This window comes from Polistes canadensis, unplaced genomic scaffold (assembly GCF_001313835.1).
Source record: "Polistes canadensis isolate GaletaPanama2010 unplaced genomic scaffold, ASM131383v1 scaffold_5, whole genome shotgun sequence".
NCBI classification, from domain to species: Eukaryota; Metazoa; Arthropoda; class Insecta; order Hymenoptera; family Vespidae; genus Polistes; species Polistes canadensis.
The window spans coordinates 1,050,275-1,072,694 of record NW_014569552.1 but is presented as its reverse complement, the minus strand read 5'-3'; the positions used below and the strand labels follow the sequence as shown (position 1 = coordinate 1,072,694).

Sequence of the window (22,420 nt, the reverse complement as noted above, 5' to 3'; positions counted from 1 at the left end):
AGTCAATTTCTTTGCTATATTCATTGGAAGGATACTCGCAATAAAATAATTCAAGCCGCAAAATATCCCGTTTGTCGTCGTAGTCGTCTTTGGACTTCTTCGGAGTCCTATCGGTTAACGCAATTTATTCTTTTCATGCGACTCGCTCTTTTTGCGGCCTCGCGCAAGATCGTTACTCAGGAGCCTGCAGGATCGTGCTCGAGGGGGAGAAAGAGGAAAAGAAAGTGGAGGTGGAGGTTGAAGAAGAGGAGGAGGAGGAAGAAGACAGTAGCGGGGTCCCTTGTCGGTCGGCGCGTCAGTTCGTAAGTCACCTTCGCTTGGCGACACCCGTTAGATGAGATCTCGACGGGTATCGGTCGGCGATCCTCGGCTTGCTCTCCCGGATCGTAAATTCATACGGGGGTAAAGAGATAGAGAATGGTAGATAGAAAGAGATACAAAAGGGTTACTAGAGGATAGGTAGGGATGTCTTTTTCTCGATAGAAGAGAAAAGGAAGACGCGCGTTTCGCATAACGACGAAGGATCGGCGCTGTACGTTCTACGACAACACACAGGGCCTCGTTCTATCGAGTTTCACTTGCAAATCGATTCCTAAACTCGAGAGAGGACAACTACGACGGCCCTTGTCAGTCTCCGATATACGCGCGAGCATGGAGTTAGAGAGAGAGTATCGTGTTTCAAGCGAGTCCTCATGTTTTATCTGACGTTCGTTATGGCACTGCCTTAGGCCAACTCTCGTCCTAGAACCTTTCCGATCCGAGATACTTTACTGATCTTCTATCCGTATCTCTCTTATGGTTCTTTTGGACGCGAATTTTCTTGCATTATTTTCTTCAAATTCTGATTCATTTTTCTCCCTTTTTCTTTTCTCTTCTTTTCTTTATTTTTTCCAAACAAAAAGGTTAATGCGCGTCCACGCTTACAAACATTTTATTATAGTCGTTGTTGGTTTCTACAATATAAAGGAACAAAAACGTAGCTATTCCTCGATAAACGTTTGACATCCAACAGTGTGTCCCCTCAATGTCCCATCACGCAGAGTCATAACGGCCTGTCCCACTGAAGGTATTACGCTCACGCTTGCAATTAATTTCTATCGCGTCGACCTCCTTCGGGGAACTAACTACCGACGGTGTATGGTGTCTCTCTGTCGAAGAACCGAGAAAGCCAAAGCAAAAGAGACAGAGAGAAAAGGAGCAAAGAAGTCCGAATATCAATGCGGTTTTGTTTTGTCGCGGGATGCGCGTGACGTACGATCGTTGTTGAGCTGGACTGCCACATTCCGCGGACATTGGCCACCGGGCAGATCCTTATCGGTTCTTTCTTTCTTTCTCTCTCTCTTTCTCTTTCTCTTTCTTTTTCTATCTTTCTCTCTTCGCGTGGAAGCCCGGAAGACTTGCCAGCAGAAGGTCGGATGGAACAAGTTTATATATCGATCGTGTTGGTGGAGAACGTATTTTCGGGACGATCTGGCCCCGCCGGCGATGAACGGTACGTACGAGAATCGCTTACGAATAGCCTTTTCGCATCGTTGTTGTCGTTGTTACGTCCTTCTCTCTTTCTCTTCTTCCAACTCTCGCATCGAAAACTCGCCCCGAAGAACTGCGAACGGACTCTACTTGTTGCGAAATAACGTTGAAAGAGAAAGAGAGAGAGAGAGAGAGAGAGAGAGACCAAGGATCGTTGAAGAAGTACGGGAGGTCGCAAGAGACCCGGGCTAACTCGTTTGTTGGTTTTTGTTTGGCTCATACGCCGACAATTCGGCCGTTTTCTTCGATCCGATCTCACATCAGAACGCGGACGCGGTGAACGATTTTTGAAATTTTCCAAAATGTTAACGCCTTTCTGCGAATATTTTTCTTCGATGTTTCGTGGAAACTTTATTTTCTTACGATTACATATCACGATTGTTCGATATTATTTACATTTTTATGATTGAACACGATCGTAAAATTGTTTTACTGATTTACTGTTATTTTAGATACATTTTTTACGACTTTTTTTTTTTTGTTTGGAAGAAAATTCAGTCATTATCGTCGTTTGTGAATAAGCAAAAAAGGGTTGGAGGAAGACTCCAGGATCATTTCAGTTGCTATCTTCCTCTCGAATGACGTACACACCTAGGATATTACGTTTGACCTTCCTAGACTTCCTCCTACCGCTTGTCACGTAACATCCATCCATCGTACATTTCTACGTGCGAGTTCTCTTTCTCTGAAAAATACAGCTACGTGACAGTCCACGTAAAATCTTTTATTCCGTAACAAATTTCTTCTTACTCTACGTGGAGATTAATTCGTAATCTTGTAAATTTAAGTTACACTCGGGTGGTTGGTAAAAGTTCGACGCGATAGTTATCGAAATAATCCTCAAATAGTATTTTCTACCTTTCTTTATCTCTCGTTCTCGAGGCTACGTTTAATTATAATTGGCAAGCGTGGTCCTCGGTCACACTGGCAATTAGTCATGCACGACAATGGTATGTCTGCTGCGAAGGATGATTGATAGTAACGGATGGTACGCTATTGTCGACGTGCGTGTCCGACCAACAGAGAAACTTGGACGAGCGTGTTCTTCTTCTTCTTCTGCTTCTTTTTTTTCTTCTCATCGTCGTAATGATATGCCCTTTTGTGAGAAAAAATCACAGTGATTAATATTACCCACGTTCACTGGCGTTACTCGATACACCTTTTTTGTCTTTTTATTTTTTTTTTTGTTTTTTCGATTTATAAATTCTCGACTAAATCTCTCACTAAAGGAGACAAAACGTATATAATGACTCTTTCTCTCTCTCTCTTTATCTATCTGGATCTTTAGTAGAGACCAAACGAAACTGTGAAAAGAATCAAGATGTCGCAACGCACGCGATATAACCGATGAAAAATATTCAACGAACACGAGTGTCTCAGGTCAAGAATCTTTGAAGGCCGAATCTCAAACTTTCCCCAATGTAGTTAGTACTCGAAGTGTCCTGAAAATTTCATAAAACGAACAGTTAATTGTGTTAAAGTCTTATCCACAATTCATGATCGATGTTCCCAAACATTAAACAATCAATCTCATTTTTTTCTACGAGCTTATCAACTTATCTTTTAAATTCTCTATTATCATTATTTCTAATTTCGTTTATTACAAACGTAAATTAAATTAACAACAACAATCATCATTCGGTAAAAGTGATAAAAATAGGTCAACCGTCGCGTTGAACCGTCGCGAATCGTTTTCTCAAAGCACACACACGCAACAGAAAAGGAAAAAAAAATAAAATAAAATAAAATAAAATAAAAACGCGTGACAACGCGTCGAAGAGAGATCCTCTCGCGCGTAGTTAGAAAGAGAGAGAACTAATGGTGGGGATCGGTGAGAAGGGAAGGACGGGGTAGGGTAGGGTGACCGGGCATTTCTCTCGGCTGTGCGCGTCGTTCGTCTCTCGGTGAGTCATTCCTGAGGCCCTGGGGCCCCGCGGCATTACGGGCTGGCGCCAGTGTTGCGCAACACAAGCGGCACTCTCCTGTTGACCAGGAAAGTGCCAGAGGACGTTCCAGGCTCTTCGGAGTTTTGCAAAGATCTCAACCTGCCGGCAACTTGGTGCTCCTCCCTCCCGCAAAATCATTTCGTTTCACCTTATCTCCGATAATCCAATTCACGCCTTGGGTTTTTATTTCTTTTTTTTTTTTTTTACTTTCTTTTTTTTTTACGAACCTTACATTAGTAGACCAATTCTTAAACCACATTCAACACTATAAAAAGATAAGTAACTCCTACGTTGACGTAAATGACGCAAATAAAACGACCGACTGAATGAGAGATTTTTATGGTGAGAATATAACATATAATGGTCGGTAATGAGATAAGGATTTCCACTAAACTATTCTTTGTTCTTAAAAGTAAAAGAGAGAGCAAGAGAGAGAAAGAGAGTAAACTCGCCCTCGACCTTGCTCGAAAAGACCACCCAAGGACCCGAACTCGTTTTCTGCCGAGAAAGAAGGATCGAGGTGGGCCCTTCGTGCTACCGAACGATATCGCTTCGAAATTGCTATCTTTTTGCTTAAAATATGAGCCATATTTCATGAAAGTATTCGATGGTGTCTATACGCTTGTACTATATTACCCTGATTTCCATGGTAACGTTAACGCGACGTATACGAACGACTGAGGAATTTTATCTCCTTGCCAGACGGAACAACGGAACTCGTTACGAAAATTTCCTCGTTAATTAGAATCTTCATACTCGGTATCGATAATCGCCGAAATTTAGCAGCTTGCTCTGCTATTGAAATAATTTATTGATCTTCTCATTACTAACGAGTTATCCCATTAAATAAGAGAGACAGAAAGGAAAAGAGAAAGAGAGAGAGAGAGAGAGAGAGGGAGAGAGGATTCCGTAAGATACGATGTGTCGTGAATATCGCAACGATACTAGGCATCTTCGAATAATAATCATCCAACCAGCATCGAAACGAACCACTCGATATTCCACGCGAGAAATCTCTTTTCGTGTTCTAATAATATTTGTCACGCGAATTCGTTAGCGCGAATCCAATTTATAACTCACGCGTCTCCCTAACGGATGATACCGATTTCCGAGAAACCATCGAGTTTTCTCGTTAAGAACGAATTTCTTGTTAACGTTCTCGATCGATTCGTGCACGTCGGTAAACGCAGTAGCAACAACTCCTTCGTATGTTAAAAGATGAGGGCCTTACTTATACTGGTTGGTGCCTGTTGCTGTTGGATCAGGAACTATAGGTGTCCAAAGAGTCTCATAAATCTTGTCCTAACGTTTGCTTTATTACTCGTAATCAAGCAGCCATGAATTCTTCTGAAATCACCTACGTTATACTTGGCGACTCGTTTCACCAATTTTTTCAAACTTCCACCCTTTCTTACTTTCTCTCTTTCTCCTTGTGTGCTACCGGGTTAATATAAAATACATTTATTGTCGATAATAATATTTTATCAGAAAATTCATCGATCCGATCGATCGATCTCACTCGAGTTCAATTTAATAGCCATTTTATTTTTCGATGATCGTAGCTCTCGTAGCTGTTCGTAGTCAATCGTGCCGAGCTGAGGAACGAAACGGCCTCCGGGTTCGCAAACGTTTTTCTAACGATTCGTTCGTGCGGTCGCCAGGTTAAAAAGTGAATTAGCGACTTACGAGCCCGAGACGACGATGGAAATTAATTCCGATTAGTTGTCTGCCTTTTTCTTTCTCGATCTCTCTCGATCTTTTGATCACGATCTCGATCACATCGATCTTACGATCCCTGATCCAGATACCGCTAAGTTATTTCGCGTTGTTCTTTCCCCCTCCCCCTCTCCTCTCCCCACCCAACCCTTTCGTATATTCCTATTTAATAATCTATCACGTCCGGTTAAACGGTGTCCCTCGAGCGGACTGCTTGGAATTCTGAAGAAAAGAAAAAATAAAAAATAAAGGAAACCCCCGCCCCCTTTCTTTTTTTTCTTTTTTTTTCTCCATCGGCGTCTAATAATCCCCCGGATAGCCATCGAAACGATTATCTTCGTGTTACCCTTCCTGTTTCTACCAACTCTACTTACCCATTATCGCCACTTACGAACGCGTAATCGCTTCTGGACGATGTTACCGAGTGGAAACTTGAACTCTGCGTTCTCGTGGATCGCAAGGTATGCATTAAAATAACTTACTCGATTTTAGTTTCCGTTTAAGAAAATCATCATTTATTTTATTTATCATTTTTTTTCCCCTTCGTATCGGGCAAATAAAAAAAATGATCAACACATCCCCAAAGGGTGATTGATTAATCGATATGACCGCCTCGATGTTACGAACAAATTTAATCGAATCAACGACACCAATGACACATTATTTCAAAATTTTTCATATCTATTAATGAAATTATTTCTTCTTATTATATACGATATTTATCTATTCACAAAGATATTGATATAAACAAATAAAATCGAGCCAATGATTAACGAAATTGATTACAATTTTATCTACATGTAATTAAACGATTTTCATCATACTTTACACAGTATTTCTTATTTCATATCTTTCAATTAAAAAGCAATATACCTACACCAAATCAAAGAAGTTGGAATTAACGTGTCAATATATTATAATATTATTCGTTATAATATTCATAAGATATTTAAGATACGAGAGGGGAAAAAAGAATATTTGTGAGTCCCTAAGAGGATGATCGCGAATACACTTGTTATCGGTTAGCCAGAAAAATAAGTTACACCATTAGGAAGGTAAGGCAAAGCAGACAGACACATGGTATCCTACGACCGTTCGTTTTTATCGTCAAAAATGATATGGAAAGAGTCTCGGGTTGCTTTCGAAAATCGTAAGGCCGATACCACCTCTCAGTTGGGCTCCTTTTTCCTTCCGTTGTGGCCTTCGAAAGGAAGCACTTGGAGAACGCGAGCCGGTCCGAGCTTCGATGGTAATTACCTTTACGATCAATCACGACGCTCATTATCTTTAAGAGCGGCGTTACAAGCGGCACAGCCTTTACTCGTTATAGGAGGAAAAGAAGAAGAAGAAGAAGAAGAAGAAGAAGTAGAAGATCGGTAACATCAGAGAACAAGAGATATACGAGTATACGTACGAAAGCGTCGCCTTTCAACGATTACGTACGCATTTTCTACTCGTTCCTTATTTCTTTGTAATTTCGCGTTCGTTTGGCGTTATCTCGAACGCCCTTCGAAAACGAAAGGGTACGATCATTTCTACTACTTCCTTCTTGGTCCCTTGTCCATTTTTATCTTCATTTTTATTCTTCTTCTTCTTTTTCTTTTTGTATAATTAATTTTATTTATTAATATTATACATCGTGCTGGTTTGAAAAATTTTGAACGTAATTTTAGGAACAATTTACTTTCGATCAAACTTACGTTTGTTTTGATAAAAGATCTTCTTCCTCGCATTTTTATCATATTTTATTTGCCTTTTTAAAAGTTTTATTCATATTTATATTAGATAGAACATCTTCAGAATTTCGGGTCTAGTCAGTTCCACTAATCGATTTTTTTTTCAATAATTTTAAAAACGATTAATGATTGATACCAATAACAGATAGTTTTGCATTTATATTTAATTCTCGATCGTATGCATATATCATTTTAATTCTAAAAAAAAAAAAAGTCAAGATTTATTTTTCATATTTTTATTATCATTTTGGAATAATACTTTAAATTGTATTAATTTAGAAAATTATATATCTCAGTCTTTGGTACGAATGAAATGATTAGTGATTGGTCCTGATAATAAATAGGTTAGCATTTATACTCCTCACTCGTATGTATAAATCGCTTTAATTCTAAGCGAGTTTAGAGAAGTATCGTTTTTCAGTGCGAACGGAAATGCGATTAGTAAATGTCTACGAGCAATTAATAACGTCTTCTCTCTTATCCTTAGAACCAAGAAGCGTGTCTGAAGTTGGCTATCGACTCCCTGTCGCTCGTCGAATACACTAATTAATAAATCTAGGCGAATGCTGTTAATAAATAATTGTCGTAAGTTCGAGAAAGCTTCTGTCGTCGAGTCTTTTCATTCTTGAATTTGCTTCATTATTATTATTATTATTATTACGTTGAGAAAAGTGAATCTTTTTTACGTTGCAAAGTACTAGGTTGGGTTGAAAAGTTTTGAATCTCAACGAAAAACTTATTAAAAAGTAGTTGGACCAGAAAAAAACAATTGTTTTTATGTTGAGATGTTGAGTTAAAAACTTTGAAATCCACTCAAGTAAATCACGATCTTTTGGCAAACAGTTCCTGATTGATAAAATTACTTATGGTTAGTAGAACGATGATGATGTTATTTCAATTTTTCCGTTAGTTTTGTCTTCTTTTCACGTCTATGCTGTTGTTTAGAAAGGGAAAGAGAAACAGAGAGAGAGAGGGAGAGAGAGAGAGAGAGTACTTTCGCATTAGAAATAATTGTTGGCTGTCACGAGTCTCACCCGTGCTGACCCTTTACATCGTATATTTCGCTCGGTAATAATTGTCAGTGATAATTCATTTCGTCCGAAAAGGTTGGATGTATGTATATTATCTAAGAACGCATCAATTACTGCGACTGATCGCCAATTTTCTTTATACACACATAGGCATTAGCGATAATTGTATTCTGTTACTTAAAGAAAAATAAGTATTTATAATACATATATTTAAATATATATATATATACGTATAATATATCTTGAATAACCAATCAATTTCTTTGACACTTTCATGTCAAAGCTCGTGCCACGGAATAAAGAAATTAATTTTTTTCCTCTAACGCGTCAATGCGATTATTCTATAAACGAATAAATAGGAAACTCTCGTGAAATACGAGACTTACGGTAAGACTGTTCTTAAAAGAAACAGAAAGAAAGAGAGAGAGAGAGAGAAAGAGTAAAAAAGAAAGAAGGAAAGAAAAAAAGATACAGAGAGAAACACGGAGAGACAGGTGCATCAGTGGAAAATAACAGTAATCGTGTGCGCCGATTTTTCGTCGTTCGAGCGCGGTAGCTTGTAATTTGAAAAATCTATCGGAGGCGTTGCGCCTAAGTATAATAAGAAGGCGAAAGGGAAATAATCGTCATCGTCTCGAGGCACGGTATCGTGGCACGTGATTCGACGTGTCACGAGCAGGCATTTCCGCAGCGTTCGGCTCTCATACGTGACATGCTATTTTTCTCTTCACTATCTTTCTCCGTTTCTCATTCCCATTCTCATTCTCATTCTTTCCCTCTTCGACCTTCTTCTGTCTCTCCTCTCTCTCTTTCTCTCTCTCTCTCATTTTTTTTTCCAAACCACGTGATATTTGACATTGGAAATGCAAGACGCGAAACGCGCTCTGCACGCTACTCACGCCCCAATCGGCGACGATTTATAAACGTTAATGGGTTAATATCGGTGGTTCCTGCCTCAGTAGTCCGACGAAACCTTCGATCACGTTTCCTCTCGTTCTCTCTTTTTCTCTTTCTCTCTTTCTCTTTCTCTCTTTCAGTCTTTTTCGCACAGATACACGAGCAGAATAAGAGGGATCCGATTCGTCGATGGGACGAAAAAGTAACCGAACCGACGGAATAAATCCATGACTTCATATTCTCTCTGCCCTCGAACGAATAGTTTTCTCTCGCGTTCCAATACTTTCGCGGTGGGGCAAGCCGGGCCTACCCTCACCGCTCCCCACCCCTCCTTCTCGACATTCTGAATTCGCTCTATCGATGAAAGACCGAAAACAAGAAATAAAACATAATAAAATATTTCTTGAAGGGAAGAAAAGATAACTACTCCCCCTTCCCCCGTTCGTGTCTTCTTCTTCTTCTTCTTTATTATTCTTATTCTTCCTTCTTCTCTTTTATTAATCCCACGAATGTCGACAAATAATTGTACGAGATGTAATATGGTCATTATTACCTATTACGGCAATCTAACGTTTTATGTAAACAGAATAATATCGTTAGCGAACAAGGTTCTAAGAATGGCGATATTTTACCTCTTTAAGTTCGTTGATCATTAAGAAAGAATGCGATCGAATTAAGTCTAGTTATGCGTTGTTTGTTGCGTACGTTTACGTCTTGTTTGTATGTGTGGATTAGGATAAAAGACCGTGTGTATCGGGATGCGAAATACCAATCAGAGTTAGTTAGTTCACGATTTAGTCTATTGAATTTGGTCATTTCTATTAATCGGTTCAACGATCGATCTGCGATCCATTTTTATTCAACGATTTTCTTTTTATAAAGTATTAGGTTTATTTAAGCCTTATGGCTCTCCCATACGTTCCACATATATAAATAATGAAAATTTTTTAATGGCACGAACAGAAAGTTCAAAGTAGGGTGTGTATATAACGGACGCCGAATATAAAACGTGTTAAATATACGAATATAAATTTATTATAGCCTTTCATACGCGTCTTACCCCTTTGGCCTCTTTAGAATTAAATTTCCTCTCATTACGGTAATAACGAGGAAATTCTTTTCTTTTTATTTTGTTATCTGAAATGTTTTTTGATTAAAAATATATTCATCTTTATTATCGAAAAAAATTCGTTTAAACAACACATTTTTCTATATTTACATACATATGCATCTACACAAGTAAATTATTTATATATACGTAATATATAAATATATTGTACATATATGAATGCATAAAAAAAAGAAAGAAAGAATGAGAAAAAGAAATATATTGTAACTGCGTGGGAAAATCGATACTTGCGTGATATATCTCGATGAAGTATTCTATGAAGGTGAAAAAAGGATACCTATAGACGATCCTCTGCTTAGTTGTAGGCCGGCAAGAATAGAAGACAAGAATCTCGATACTTTAGACGAGAGCTTCGCGTTGAGTAGAGAACGCGGGGTGCGATACGATCGATAGCACTCTCGTTCGACCGATGGATTTCGATTGATGGATTTCCACACGTCAACGTTTTCGTAGTCGGACGTTGTGGTGGTTGCTTGTTGATGCGCCAACGTCCTGTTCGTTGTCCTCCTCGTTATGCAACCGAGTGTTAGTAAGTTAAGAAAAGAGAAATTGTCCTATACACTTTGATTCTATCTATTCTTAAAGGTTTTACATCAATCGAGAAAAATGTGTTCAATATATGTGACCAACATTTTTTTTATTATATTTATTATATTTAATAAAAATCGATGATTTCAATCAGGCTTATGATAATTCAATATTTTTAATACAATTAATGATATGTTATTCTATAAAGAAAAATGTGTGTTTTTATAATAGCTATATTGATAATAATAAAATAATTGTAATATCAAAAATTGTACTTTTACAAACATAATACGTAAACTGAATTCAAATTTTTGATGTCTACACAATAAGATTTAGATTAACTGATTAAACGATTATACGTGATAAAATATTTGAATCGATGAAATTTTTAATATAAATATAAATTATTTTAAATACATTTTAAAAACATTTAAAAACGTTCCTTTTTTTTGTATGTGTACAAAAATCACGAGACATTACGTATCCATTAATTTTATTATTCAACAAGTTTGAATTCTTTTTTTTACTCCTATAATATTATACTATGTTTCCTTTTCCTTGTTTTCTTTATTTTTTTTTGCGCATACTCTTGGTAAAAATAAGGTGAGAAGTATTAAAGCGCGAGTATATCGGTAGCGAAAGTATCTTCTTTATACTTGGAATATATCCGGCCGGTGAGTTACCGCGTATGAACCTGTTTGCGATCGAAAACTTCTTTCCAGCCGGTGAGAAAGAGAAGAAAGGAGACAGAAGGATGGTGTACGTTCGCTCACTCGCTTGCTTGCTTGCTTGCTTGCTTGCTTACTTGCTTACCTAACCCCCTTCCTCGTTCGTTTCTTCGGCAGATCGAAGATAAGCCTTCGAGTCGACAGGAACATCTCCTCGTTTGCGCCGATCACGTCGGACAAACGCGATCGAGAAAGCGTAATACGCGATTCTATGGGTGACTACTTGCACTATCCACGTTCCAAACTCAGAAAGTATATTTTCAAATATACAACTCTTTACTTTTCAATTCGAAAATATTTCATTATACTCGAACATATGAAATTATTATTATTGATTATCTTTTGATCATATAAAAATGAAAAAATATTCAACTTTTAATAAATTATTCATCGATTATTATACACTTTTTCATTGATCATAATATCTATGAATAATTAATTTATGTTCGATTAAGAATTAATACAAAAGATAACACGCAAAGGCTGAAATAAGGCGTTTCGTATGCTAGGAAATAAAGAAAAAAAATAGAAGAATAAAAAACATAATGGAAGATCAAACATTTTCATAAAATTGACCAAAGGTCAAAGATTAGATCAGTCGGCCGAAAATTAGAATATCCCTTTGTTCCAAACCAAGTCAAATCAAACGACCCAATTAATATATATAACTGTATATATATATATATGAATAATTTAAATATAAATTAATAAAATGATAAATCTTTACTATCAGATTTTAATTAAAATCACTATCAAACGTGATCAAAATAATATTACAATGTTATTACAACGACTTGCATTTAAATTGTATACTTTGAATGATTATTACACGAGAGTAGTTTGCATGTGCAAACAGGGAATATACGGGGTGATCGGTCAATAATGTATTTAAGAGTAGGGGGGAGGGAAGAGAGATCCTTCTTAACAAAATTCTCAACATTTTTCACGGAAGCTTCCGAACGTTCGATCAAAATCCAAAGCGTGTTTCTTCAGAAGCTTGAAAGAAAGAATGAACCCTCGAGGAAGTTGTGCTGATCGATGGTCCCAGGTATCGTGGTGCGTAACTATACGTGCTCGGATCCTTAACTTGTTAGCCAGGATCGCCGATCTGTGATTAAGGTAACGGTAGTCATCAATTCGGCCACGTGATCGTTAGGCTGTCAGCCGACGACCGACATTTAAGAGATCGCCGCCGTGAAATCGTCCGACGTAATTTGCCACCTCTCGACGGCTCCAGCCGTGAAAACGATATTTTCTCTTCTCTCATTCACATACATACATCCATAAATACATACATATATTCATACATGCATACATATCCCTCACCCTCACCCCTTACTCCCACCCTCTCTACTATCTCTCTCTCTCTCGTTATTTGTTTTCATTATTATCTCGATTAATTCAACTTAGAAATTCATGTAGCTCATGTTAAACCAGTTCCTAGCATTGTTTTTAATACGAAATAATACATATAACTCTAAATAAAATGTTGGCGTGTTTGCCTATACTATTGACGCGTGTTGTTTATCCATTTTCTTATCCCGGAGGCTGTTGTTCCTTTTGTAGCGTCGCGACTCCTGTCCCAAGAGAATTATCGTCGTGCTAACGAGAACCGCTAACGAGACGAGACTCGGCTTTTATTTTTCTCATTTTTTTTTTTTTTTTTTTTTTTTTCTTTTTTTTTTTTTTTTTTTTTTATCATCTCTCTTCTTTTTTTTCTATTATTTTGTTCTTTTTTTTCCATCCTCGTCTTCGCCTATCGTTCTCTTGTTATTATTATTAGTTTTTTATTGTATCTCCTCCTCGTTGTTCTACTAAAAGGATTTCGTGTATATTGAAACTTAGAATCGGTTAGATCTCCTTTTTGAGGATTTTATTGACGTATAGAAAGTTTGAAAGGAAATATGTAATTGAAAATCTGTCTTGTCCTATTCGCGAAAGTTATCGAACGAGATTGATTTTTCAAGTGATACTATTTAGGAAATGGTAAATCGAGAAATATTTTATGAAACGACGTGAAAAGAAAGAAAGAAAGAGATAGATAGAAAGATTGAGATAAAGTATAAAAATAAATACTATTTATAACGAATATTATACTTATATTATACATATGTAACCTTCGGTAAATCATATAAACAACCATTCAATAAAAGTATTTTCATAGAGGACAAACTAGTCAGTTTATTGTTTGATTTCGAAGAAGATGGTGCGGTTGGTAGTTCTTCGTGCTTTTGGACTACAATAAACATTTCCTTAGATTAATTAACAATCAATTAAGGTAAATCAAACATTCTAATGTATTTTATTAATATTTTCGATTGTTTAAACTAAAATGAATTTGTTTTAACAGTCCTAGCCAGTATTGATTTCGAATTGAAAATTTTTATTTAATAATATATCAGATTGAAACATTGTTTAATATTCGAATTATATTCATATATATATATATCATTTTTAAACAAATTTACTTTGTGCATTATTTTTATTTTAATGGATATTAAACTGATTTTGATATTATGCATTTTTATAGGCATTTCTTGTACATCATTTCCGTATTTTTTTAATTCACATGTTTATAAACACAATTTTAAAATAAGGCTCATTAACTATGTAATTAATGTATACTTATATATTCATTTACTTTCTATGTAAATAATTTTCAAGGAAATATTTAATAAGCATAACGGTGTACGATTTTAAGGAACACTCACCATACATTCGAATCAATTGGATAATACGAAGTTTCACTTTTATTCTTACATGAAGATCACGCACATGGTTTTTGTTTTCCTTAAAAACGAATACAGTAAAAAATATTTGTATGTACAAACTCTTGAATGAAAAAGTATTCGAGGAGTGACTAAGTAAGTATCGTGTTTTGCGCTGTTCGATCACGAATCACAATCGAGAATGTGTATCGTAGGCGGAAGGAAGGAAGGATCGTGAAAAATGGGGCCGGATGGGTGGGGAATTGCCTTTCAATGGAACTGGAACGCCCATCATCGATCCTCTTTTTTCTTTTTTTTTCTTTTCTCTTCTCTCATTCTCGTCGTTTTCTACATATTTCGTGACAGCAATTGCTATGATGGCGAACGATGGCAATGACGATGCCACTAACAATAAGATGGCGGAAAGATCTATCTAGGAGATTCCATTGGTCGATCTATCGTAATCTATCGAAAGGATCGTGGGCGAAAAACGTTTTCACGGATTTATACGAACGTCACCAGGATTCCGATACACGTATCGTTTTCAACATAAATTTCTCATTGTTGATGTAAACGTTCAAAACGAGAACAAAGAATAGAAAAACATATACTGACATTTAAACCTTTCGATTACGAGTAAACTTGATTTACTCTCGTTTTTCGGAAAAAAAATTGTATTCTTCTGCCAAGCGTATTAGTACTAGTAAATATAATGCAAAATAATTTAATTAATTTATAATATTAATATTTTGTACCATTTTTTTTGTATATAAATAAATAATTGTTAACCGATTTATTTTCTAATAAAGTAATTCACTTTGATTTATGAGTGCTTTGGATTATAATTAATTAATTATAAACATAAGTTCAATTGTGTATTCGTATAAATATTGCACGTACATACCAGATGAAACAGGGGCGGTACTAAAGGGTAAAGTTTCCGAATTTTTTGTTGTTTTATCTACTCTTAAACGTAAAAATAGAAAAAGAAAAAATAAATATACGTTCGACTTTAATTACTTATTTTATTCTCTTCCTAGAAATCGATTATTCATTGAAGTAACATTGTTCGATAAGAGAGATGGAAGATCGAGTTCGTGACACGCGATCATTAATTATAGTTCGCAATTAGCAGCAGTTGACGGAAGCGTGAACAATAGGGCAGTACGAGGCGCCGACGGGACCAAGACGATGATGATTAAGACACGCCGCTAAGAAGGCGTCCTGCCAATTCACGATGACGATCAATGCGATCCAAGAACGATCGAGATCTACGATCGATGCTATTCGAACTTTGCCCTCGTCCCGTCTCGGAAAATCGATTTTAAGAATAGATACTTACAATTGCGCATAGGCCTTTTATTTTCCTCTTCGCTATTTTAAACCAAAGAATTTTCTTGCGTAACTTCTCGATTTCTATTTATCGATTTACGCGCACCGAGTTTCTATTAATCTTCTATTCTACAAAATTCAACCCCTCCAGGCATTCTAAATAATCTCGATTTAATTAAATTCCATTTCAACGATCGTATGCGATTATTTCTTAACTATGAATGTAACACCAGATTGAGATATAGTTTCTCTTTATCTCATTCTCATTCTCTCTCTCTCCCTCTTTAATTGAACTTAGGTGATTGGAGATTAAAAGTCGAAAGACACTTATGGCTTATGACAAATGTAATCTACAACCTGACAGCTCAATCGGACCCTTAACAAACGTTCGAGAATAAACACAACGATCCTCACGCGTATATGTTTCTCTCTATAATCTTTCTTTCTCCGTTTCTCTTTTTTGATCTAACGATATCTAACTAGGGTATCAGAACTAAACGTCTAACATGTATACTTCATTCACTATTATCAAAGATATCTTGTTCCAATGTATCATCTAGACTTATGTTAGAACGTTTTAAATTCAATACGGTCTCTCTCTCTCTCTTTCTCTCTACCTTTGTTCGAATCTCGATAAACATAATGGTTTTTTTTTTTTCTCACAATCGGCAAATCCATTCCATGATTGATTTATCAAATTTCTTCGAGCACACGGGTGCTTCTTGCTATCCTTAGAATAATTTAAGAGTTGTAGAACTGATCGTTCGATAAATAACCATTGAATTAAACGAAAGTATATAACAACAACAACAAATGCATCATCGCTATCGATATCATTAGTAATTTTATATTCATCCTCGATGCATTCAGCAACACCGTTTCGCACGAGCTTATACCTTTCTACTTTGCCGCGAAGCGATTTATTTCCAGTCGCGTAACCACCGAGAGATCAACGGGTCGAACTCATTTTTCTCCTTCTATCCTTTTAAAGACGATTATTTTTCTTCGGCTTTGTAAGAGTTATGCACTTTGTCTACCAAAACCTGGAACAATAGAGAACCCGGTAAACGTCAAAAAAATAAAGGATCCCAATTTTTTACAACAGTTTACAATTCTTTTATTACACCGTGATACAATACTATTACGTTTCATTTTACGTTTTACCCTTTTACTACCGTCGTTATTAATTTTTAAATTACTGTTATATTTATTACTACTATTATTATTATTATTATCATTATTATTATTATTATTTTAATTATCGTAATTATTGTACAAGTACAACACATTTTTACCATGGTCTCTATTAATTTTTTAAACCTAATACCGACTTTTCCTTATTTCGAACATCTGCCTTCCAAGCATTCAAATCTCCACTCTCGACATACAAAATCTCTTTTATCACACTGAAGGAATACAACAAAATTAACCACATCTCAATTTATAAATTACCGACTGATTATTCATTATTAGAAACAAATTCGTATCGAGTCCTGGGATACTTCAGAATCAAGCACACAATGAATATTATTAATTGTTTTAATTATAATATAAAATTTGCACATTTCTGATATTGATTCCTGATATATAAAATTTTCATCACCTACTGTTGTTATCGGAAACAAATTCATTTATCGAGTCCTCTTAATATTCATGATTTTAGAACATATACAAAAAAAAATTAATCATAATAATTATTAATCAAATAATGAACGATAGAAAATGATGAAAATGTTGATAGTATAATATATAAAATCGTCTATCTCTCTCGATCTATCTCGAGGAAACCCTTCATTAGCATCGATCGGTTATCGCAGCGTGGGAGAGATTGTTTATCCTGTCGGCTCGGCTTGGTATTCCTGAATCTTGACGTGGAAAGTTTACCGCCTCGTAACTTTGCCGAGGTTAAGGTACCCACTAAAGCCTCCGCATACTCAACAACTACACACTACGTCGTCCTCTTTCTCTCCTTCTTTATTTCTTTAGTTCTGTTGCCCTTCTTTTTTCCCTTTTCTTACGCAGTTTTATCTTTTTCTTCAGCCTATCCCTCTTGTATCTTCTTTCTTTCCCTGATGGTACGAGTCATGGATACTATTGGCAATGTTGCAACCACTACTATTACCATCACCACCACTACCACCACCATCATCATCACTACACTATCACAGTCATCGTCATCGTCTTCTTCTTCTTCTTCGTCTTCGTTTTCCTCTTATCGCGTTCCCATACACAAGCTTGTGTGTTTTTGCAGTTGTAATATTGAGTCGTCAGGGAACGCCCACGCGTAGTACCAAGGGAAGTGGGGCAGGCGGGGGGGGAGCTTTCTCGAGAAGGAGGGCTAAAAAAGAAGGCGAGAGAGGAGGGTTAGACACGTAGGTGAACCGCACGCAACATGGAAAACATATAATACTTGTGCGATAAATCTTCCTTCGTACGGCGCATAATTAGCTTCTTTCTTACCATCTATTTCTTTTTTTTTTTTTTCGTCGAAAGTAAAGAAAGAAAGAAGAAAAACAAAAAAAAATAAGGGAAAGGGTTCTCTCTTCTTCTTCTTCTTCTTCTTTGGGTAGGGGGAGAAAGAATTAAAGTTCTCCGACTCGCGTTATTCAGCATATCGCGATAACGTTCGAGTAATTACCTCGAAAAAGATGTAAGAAGAAAAAGATTTAAAAAGAAAAAGTAAAAGAAGACCGAAAGGAATTACGTATTATGCGGGTGTTCAAAAGATCGTAAGGAGCGCGTGTTCGGAGGTCATCGAGACGCGTGCCATGCCGGATAAAAGCTGTAAATTAGGGGCTCGCAACGTTCGTCACGTTTAAGTGAATCGGAGAAACTGCCGGCACTCTATCTTATTCTCCAAAGTTCCGATGTGTATGCGTGCGTGCGAAGAAAGAACGAGAGAAAGAGAAGGAACGAAACTTGTAACTTGACTACCGAGAGAGCGTGAGAAATCGTTCCACGCATTTTCGTTTCTCTCCTCTCGTTCGTGTGTTTCCTCTTGCCCCCTCCTCGCCCCCTGCCACCCCTTACACTCCCCCCACCATCACGAAAATTCCGAGAATTAAATCTTCGAAATTCTTCTCTTTCTTTTTTTCACTTTTTTTTTCAATCTACTCCGCGTGTAATGTACTATACTTTTAAATGCATATTCGTATTACCAAGAGAATTCTAATTGAACAAAATCTGACACCATATTATATTCTTACAACTTCTTCTTTATCTGATCCTTCTAAATTACAGTAGATTCTCGTATAACGCGGTTCGTATGTTATTCCTTGTACGAACATTTGTCTCGACTGATACAATTTGATTTCTTTTTTGTTTTTTCTTCTTCTTCTTTTTCTCGAGATAATTATACCAACGATAACACTTCAATTTATATTTAAATACATTGCGTTCGAAGATAAAAATCAAAGAAGAAAATAAAAAAAAAAAAATTGCGAAAGATAAATTATTGCCAACTACGAAGGAGGACGACGATGCGCGATCCTCCTCAATTTAAAAAAAAAGAAAAATATAATTTTGAAATGCAATAAAAAAAAAATTCCCCAACACCATTGATTGTGCAAGTTCATTGTATAAGAACGACAGTCGCAATATTTTCGTCGCGTTATACGAAAATCCTACTGCATTATACTCTTATAAATACACACTAGTAAAATTTTATTCGTATTCTAATTGAATATAAAAGAACATAGTCCAAACGAGCCTCGTATTTTCGGATGAATCGCTAATATAATTTGATTCTTATGTTAACCGAAGAAACGAATTGCCGGAACTTCTTGATGCATGCTTGAACGTTCCTCCTTGTATTGTACTAGGGGAATCCATGATGGACCAAGGGAAAAAAAATATAAAGGAGGAGGAAAAGGAGGTAAAGGTAGAGAAGAAGAAGAAGAAGAAGAAGAAGAGGAGAAGGGCTCCTTTGTGAGACCAGCCTCAGGAAATCAGGATTGATATAGGGCTGCGGTAGGTTCGCTCGTAACTTTGTCCCGCGGTACCCGGGACGGTCTTGATTCATTAATCACCCTTGTACGAGCTCTGAACTCCGGGTGATTAGCAGGCGTGAACACCGACTCATGAGGGATATATACGCGATTGCCCCGGCATTGTCGACCACCATGAACGTTCCGCGACTCGATTGAGACGTCCGTCTTCTTTCTTCTCCTCCTCTTTCGAAAATCTATCCCCTCTTTATCCCTATCAGGACATTCATCGTTTTATCCAACAAAACAATACACGGAAAATCCTAACGCAAGCTGCTAACCGTTTCAAAATTCTCTCTCTTTTCATTGTATGTTTGTTTTTTTTTTTAATTAAAGATATCACTTTATATATATTTTATTCGAAAGTAGGACTTTATTGTTTCTTAAAATTGGTCAAAATCCGAAAGTTTCTCGAATATCTCGTTCGGTATAGGTTAAAAATACTGTGCAACGATTTCAATCGAAGAACCACCCGTTGGGTTCGGCTAAGATCCTTGCAATTTCGTGGGTGTAAGTTACGAGGTAATTAATATGACTGTTGTTAGTTACGAGGCGGTCGAATCTTCGAGTTTCTTCGAATTTATCAAGGACCTCTCTTCCTCGTACCGTAATCCTCTCTTTCGCAATCGTCACTTGCACATATTACCAAAAATAAAAAAAAAAGAAAATAAGAAACGTGAAAATTGGTGACCGTTCGTGATTAAAAATAATGTCTTGATGATAATCATTTGAAATCATTTCTTATTTCGGAGGATCTTATTCGCTTAACAAAACAAAAGAAATAGAGAAAGAGAAAGAAATAAATGAAAAAAGAGAGAGAGAGAGAGATTCTTGCGCGTTTCAAGTTGTACTCTATTAGCCCTTAGCAATTTCCGAGAAGAAAGATCATCGTACCGCTCGTGCATTCCTACATTTCTTCTATCGTCGATAGAAAAGATACGAAAGGGAACAAATCTCTCTCACTCTCTCTCTCTCTCTTTCTTTCTTTCTCTCAATAAATATCCGAAGAGTTAAAGTTTCGTGGAAACGAAACGTCGTTGAAAAAAAAGTATCCGCGATTTTACAACGAATCCGTGGAATACGACGGAATTATTAATTAGTCGTTTCTTTATCCTCGATCGACGGTTTCGAAACGAGACCTCAAAGACTGTGAAACGTATAAAATTAGCAATTTATTTCCATCATCTAGATGCCAGATCGATAGTTTTGTCTTTCTCTTCTTCTCCTTCTTCTTCTTCTTCTTCTTCTTCTACTACTTCTTCCTTCCCCTGTTCATCCTTCTCTTCTTCTCCTTCTTCTTCTTCTTCTTTTCCTTCATTCGTGTCCTACGAAATTTTCATATTCGAACAAATTAACAGCTTCCTTTTCTTTTTATTTTGTCTGATTTAATGATTTTCGTTAGGAAAAACAATGTACAGTAATATCTCGAAGTAAGACCAACGAAAATCATGTAAGACAGAATACAACTTTGCATCTCGCAATAATAACTGATCTATTCACATACATATCTCATTATAGACAAACCCACACACACAATCATCTAATGGTGAAACCTTCCATAATATCGTTCAACTTTTGTTCGATTGTTTTCACACATAATTATTTTATATTCTTATACGTTAGTATTCCTAGATGTACGATTTGTATTAAATCTTGAAGCATTAGGTGTCCGTTTACTCAACTTACTTTCAGTTTAAACAAAAAAAACTGACATTTCATGCTTAATGATACAATATATAAATCCGATTATACGATAGAGAAAAATAAAAATTGATAGTTTGATTTTAAGGAGGGTATAGGGATTGAGTTTGATTATTGAGTATGTTCAGAGGATATTTCGCATAATCGAGTAAGAGAGGTTGATGAGGCCTCTTGCAGGTACACACCTGGATACACGCGTCGACCCACGCAAGCACGCACGCGTGTACGAGCTATCACGCCTCCACACGCGTGACGTCACACCTTGCTATATCGTCGTGGAGAAAAAGGGAGAGAGAGAGAAAGAAGAGGAGTTAAAGGTGGAGAGAAAAGAGAGGCCTTCGATGAAGAAGGGGAAAAAAAAAGGAATGACCCGAACCGGTCCTCGTCGGGTCAACAGCATACGCGCGCCACCCCCGTAGAGTGGGTCCGTTCTGCGATGGTCTGACACGCGCCAATAACGGGTGTCCTAATAAAAATTCATCACAAAATATCTATAATTATTATTTATATATGTATATATGAAAAAATCATTTCGAAAAAAATATAGAATCTGTAAACGCGCAATTGTATTCGACAAGAAAGATATTAGAACGCAGGGGAAAAAAAGGTCGTATAATAAAAATAAATGAATTAATAACTTTACTATATTATGGGGTAGGGGGGAGGACTGTTACGCGAGATAATAATCGCTAATATTAACGGCGTTTCGGAAATTTAATGAAAAGGACGAAGGAAGGCTAGGCAAGTAGCAAATTGCGAACAGTGTTGTTACTCCGGGATTCTGTGCATACCATACCATACCATACCGACTTTTACTACTTCGAACAAGCATACCATGACCATTTATCATTTGCAACGTGTAATCGAAAATAGAGGAAGAAAATGAAGAGGGGTAGGTAGGTAGGTAGCCGTTGTAAATGTATTGCTACCGGCACTACTCTTCTTCCCTAAGTTCTTTTTCTCTCGTTGTAAGGTAACTACAAGTTGGTGGATAAACTCGAAAGGTTTGCTTGTAAATTAATTAAAGAAATGGTAAGGAGTAAAAGAGATAAAGAAAGATAGCTACTACTACTACTACTACTCGGTGTACGTCCTTCGTTATTCTCTCGTCCCACGTGTAGAAATCCTTTTTGAGAACGGCGCTTTGCGTCGGTGTTCCGAATATTCGAGAGGAAAGTTCTGGAACGAGGCAGGCGCGCGACGGTAGCGAATCGCAACCGAGCACCAATCCGAGTGTCTGTGTTTCTCGTCGCACGGTTTGCTAGTTATGTGACCAGGTAGGTCTAACTTAACATTACCGACACGCGACCCACACACGCGGCTCGCGCGCGCCTCTCTCTCTCTCTCTCTCTCTCTTTCTCTCACTCTCTCTCTAAACCAACGCCAACGCACTTCCCTCTTGTCCTCTTTCCTCCGTTAGCAATCTCTCTCTCTCTCCCTCTTTCTCTTTAT

The 22,420-nt window shown here is 36.9% G+C and overlaps 1 protein-coding gene across 3 annotated transcripts in view; it reads left to right on the top strand.

Moving 5' to 3' along the window:
* Window positions 1-22,420, top strand: part of LOC106788304 (MKL/myocardin-like protein 1) — a 177,813-nt gene that overhangs the window by 88,888 nt on the left and 66,505 nt on the right. The window contains exon 1 of one of the 3 annotated variants that reach the window (XM_014751474.1): window positions 1,471-1,492. The exons of the other annotated variants lie outside the window; for them this stretch is intronic. Coding sequence (XP_014606960.1) covers window positions 1,486-1,492 — 7 coding nt within the window. The 5' untranslated portion in view covers window positions 1,471-1,485. Of the gene's footprint in view, window positions 1-1,470; window positions 1,493-22,420 lie in introns of those variants that run through there. 3 annotated transcript variants of the gene reach the window in all.